Consider the following 3,400-nt stretch of genomic DNA (forward strand, 5'->3'; position numbering starts at 1 on the left):
ATCTCACAATATGTCGCATGTCGATCTTACATTATCAGTTTTTACACAGTATTAATGTTTTCTGACACAACAACTGATTTTGGACGACCTTCACGAATATGAATTTCGTCAGTGAGCGAACTTCGGGCACTATTAAAATCATTGTACCAGCGTTTCACCGTGGCAAAAGATGTGCATTTGGCTTCATCGCAAAATGTGGTAGTAAGTTAATCGATGCACTCTAGTCCTAATACTCATAATCTACGTCGAAAGTCGAAATAAATTATGGAACGAAAATTTTCTCGCGTTAGTTCCATTTTCTTGAGAACACTCAATTTACAAGTCACTGTAAATAACACGAATAACGCTCTTTTGATAAAAAGTATAAGTTAGGTTATATATAATAATGTCAAACTTTCCTATGAAAACGTCAGATGACACCTCATAATTATTAGTGCTGCTAAGCCTCAAAATATAAATAGTGACCCTCGTATCTATTCTTGAAGTGTTAGTCCTATACGTATAATGTATGATAGCAAGTTTTTACCCAATTTTTTTTAAGTTATCAAAATTTATATATTTGTATCTAATTTTATGATACAAAAATACATACTTATACATACTGAATTGTGATACTTGATTGACATACACTGTAATATACAATTTAACTAAATAATATGAAAGGTATGGATTAAGTTAGTTGTAATGAGTGATTAATGTGTCTGGTTAAATTTTTCTTTGTTCTATGCATTCATCTATACTTTAACTGTTTTATGTGATTTAAATTTTACCTAGTCATGTTCACATCTTCGGAAAATGGTGACTCATTAACAACAACTGAGGATCCCAATGTTGTTAAAACGCGTCGTATTGAAAGAAAGTTTGAAAAAATATACTCAAATATCGATGATTTAGATGAGCAAGCTGCGCAATTCGATGAAAGTTTTGATGCAGCTGTGCAGGAGGATGAGATAAGTAATTTACAAGGCGATTTTTCAAAAATGAGTTGGGATGACAGTATGTCACCGAACACAAATACTCTAGGTGATGTTGGCCAAAATACGCCTGATAATGATATTCAAGAAATAACAACAGGTACAGACTGATATGATTTAATGTTACCAAATACGTTTAAATATTTATGTCTGTATATATGTATGTTATATATATGAAAATATTTCTTAAATACTGAATGAAGAAATTATAATAAGAAATTATACTTATGTTAAATATTTTTGATGAAGTTGAGCTCTAATTGCATATTATATAATATAAAAACTATAACATTTAACAGAATCACAGGACATAATACTTTCTGACACATACACTCTCCACATTAATTTAATTAATAATACTCGTATAATGCATGATTTCTTATACAAACATATAAACTATCTATCGTCTATTTATTAACTAATATTTTTTTTTTAAATTTTGATTTTCGTATTTTATTCTCTCTTCTGTTTACTAACTATTGCTATCCTTTATAAGTAGTTCTTATCTATTGTTTTCGTTTATTTTACACTTTAAAATATATGTACTTTTTATTTTTACAATTATTATTTTTATAGAAGCGAGCGGTGAAATTGACCATTCAACTGATACCACTCCTGTGCCATTCTCGGCGGTTGTGCCCAAAAATGATTTACCTAAACCAAAACCACGATCTGTTGTAGCCACTTCTCCCATTAGTGAATTTGATGACAACTTGTTAACTTCAACACAGGAACAAATCACTACAGAACCATTACTGACTTCAACTGTCGATGTAACAAGTGAAAGCTCAGTATCTGCACCAGTGCCAGTTCCGAAACCACGTTCACAGTTAAAACAGACGGATTCATACAAAAATTTGGCATCCTTAGCTGAACAGTCAGACAGTATTAGTTTACGTAGTTTGGAGTTTACAGAAGATATATCTAAAACAGATGAACCGTCTACAGATATATCTATACGTTCACAACGTGACATGCACACAACTGAAACAGAATCGTTTGAACCTACCAGCGAGTCAGTAGATGATGTTGATACCGAAAAATCTGACCAAGCAGATGGAAAAACAACTAGCTTCTATATAGGAGAGTCTAGCCGAAATGTGATTGTAAAAACCACACCTACCAAATCAACCAGTGAATTTATAACTGATGCAAATGACGCTATGCAAGCCACAATTGAAGCCAAAGATATCTCCTTAATGAAGGAAGTTTCAGTAGATTCTGATGAAAATAATGATGTATTTAAAGAATATGTCACTATGAAACGAGATCAAGAAGAGTATGGAAGTAAATTGATTCGTCAAAGTTCAGACACCAGAAATGATTTACTAGAACAAGAATCGGCTGAGAGTAAACAATCTAAAGATGCTTTAGAAAAATCAGTAGAGAGCACTAAGCTAACAAGCACAGTCTCAACTGATGATTCAATAAAAGAAATTTCTGAAATATCACGCACAGACTCACAGGAATACACAGTATCTACAATCATTACTGAATCACTTGATACGGTTCTTACGGACAAAGGTTATACCTCAGTAGAAAAGAGTGAACTTGAAACGCTTGAAAAGGAAATTCCATTATTTCAAAGCAAATGCAAAGTAATACATTCCCCACAAGATTTACAAGTTTCTGCTGAAGAGCCTATGTATAAATCTACAGTTGAAATATATCCTGCAGAAACGCAGTTATCATTAGATTCTGCAAGTGATTCCTTAAAAGATATATCAAAAGACATAGAAATGCCAACCGAAATTAAAACTGTAATAGCGTCCAAGGAAAAAGAACCAAGCACAAGTGCATCAATCGATACAGCAAAACTTTCTTATGCTTCAATGCAAGAAGAAGAAGATATATCTTCCTTTATTGGTATACCAGACAAAGTACAAGAAGGCATCGAAAAACCATTTGACACTCTACAACAAACTGAGGGACTATTTGAGGGTACTGTAAGAGAAACTCTGAATCGTGAGGCAGTTATGGCACACTACGCTAAAGATGTGTTCAATAATTTGAAACCTGAGACCCTTGATGATCATGGTTCTCTGGGTTTTGTATCAACTGGAACTGGCGAAGATTATAGTTCATCTGAAGAACATGCTGCTAAAGAAGAACATGCATCTCTAGGCTTTATTTCAACAGAAACAGCTGAAGATTTCAGTTCTATGGAAGATTATTATCAAGAAAAAATGGTAAAGGCTAATATTTTAACTGAAGAAGCTACTACACAGAAAAGCTCAAGCAGTAGTACATTTGAAGAAATAACTTCAGATCAAACAATGAAACCATTTGACGTAGTAATACATCGTGTTAAAACTGAATCATCAACAGATACAACAAATCGTTGGTCGGTGCCAGAGATTGATCAATCAAGTTCAAGTGAAAGTTATTACAAAAGTTTTGAAAAATCAGAAAGTCGTCCTTTATCA

The 3,400-nt window shown here is 32.9% G+C and overlaps 1 protein-coding gene across 1 annotated transcript in view; it reads left to right on the forward strand.

Annotated features, from left to right (window-relative positions):
* Positions 1-776: 776 nt before the first annotated feature.
* The window catches only part of LOC119667688, a 20,524-nt gene continuing 17,900 nt past the window's right edge, over positions 777-3,400 (forward strand). The window contains exons 1-2 of the mRNA XM_038076997.1: positions 777-1,074; positions 1,551-3,397. Of these exons, the coding sequence (XP_037932925.1) occupies positions 777-1,074; positions 1,551-3,397 (2,145 nt within the window). The remainder of the gene's footprint in view (positions 1,075-1,550; positions 3,398-3,400) is intronic.

Source organism: Teleopsis dalmanni, chromosome 1 (assembly GCF_002237135.1).
Source record: "Teleopsis dalmanni isolate 2A chromosome 1, ASM223713v2, whole genome shotgun sequence".
NCBI lineage: Eukaryota > Metazoa > Arthropoda > Insecta > Diptera > Diopsidae > Teleopsis > Teleopsis dalmanni.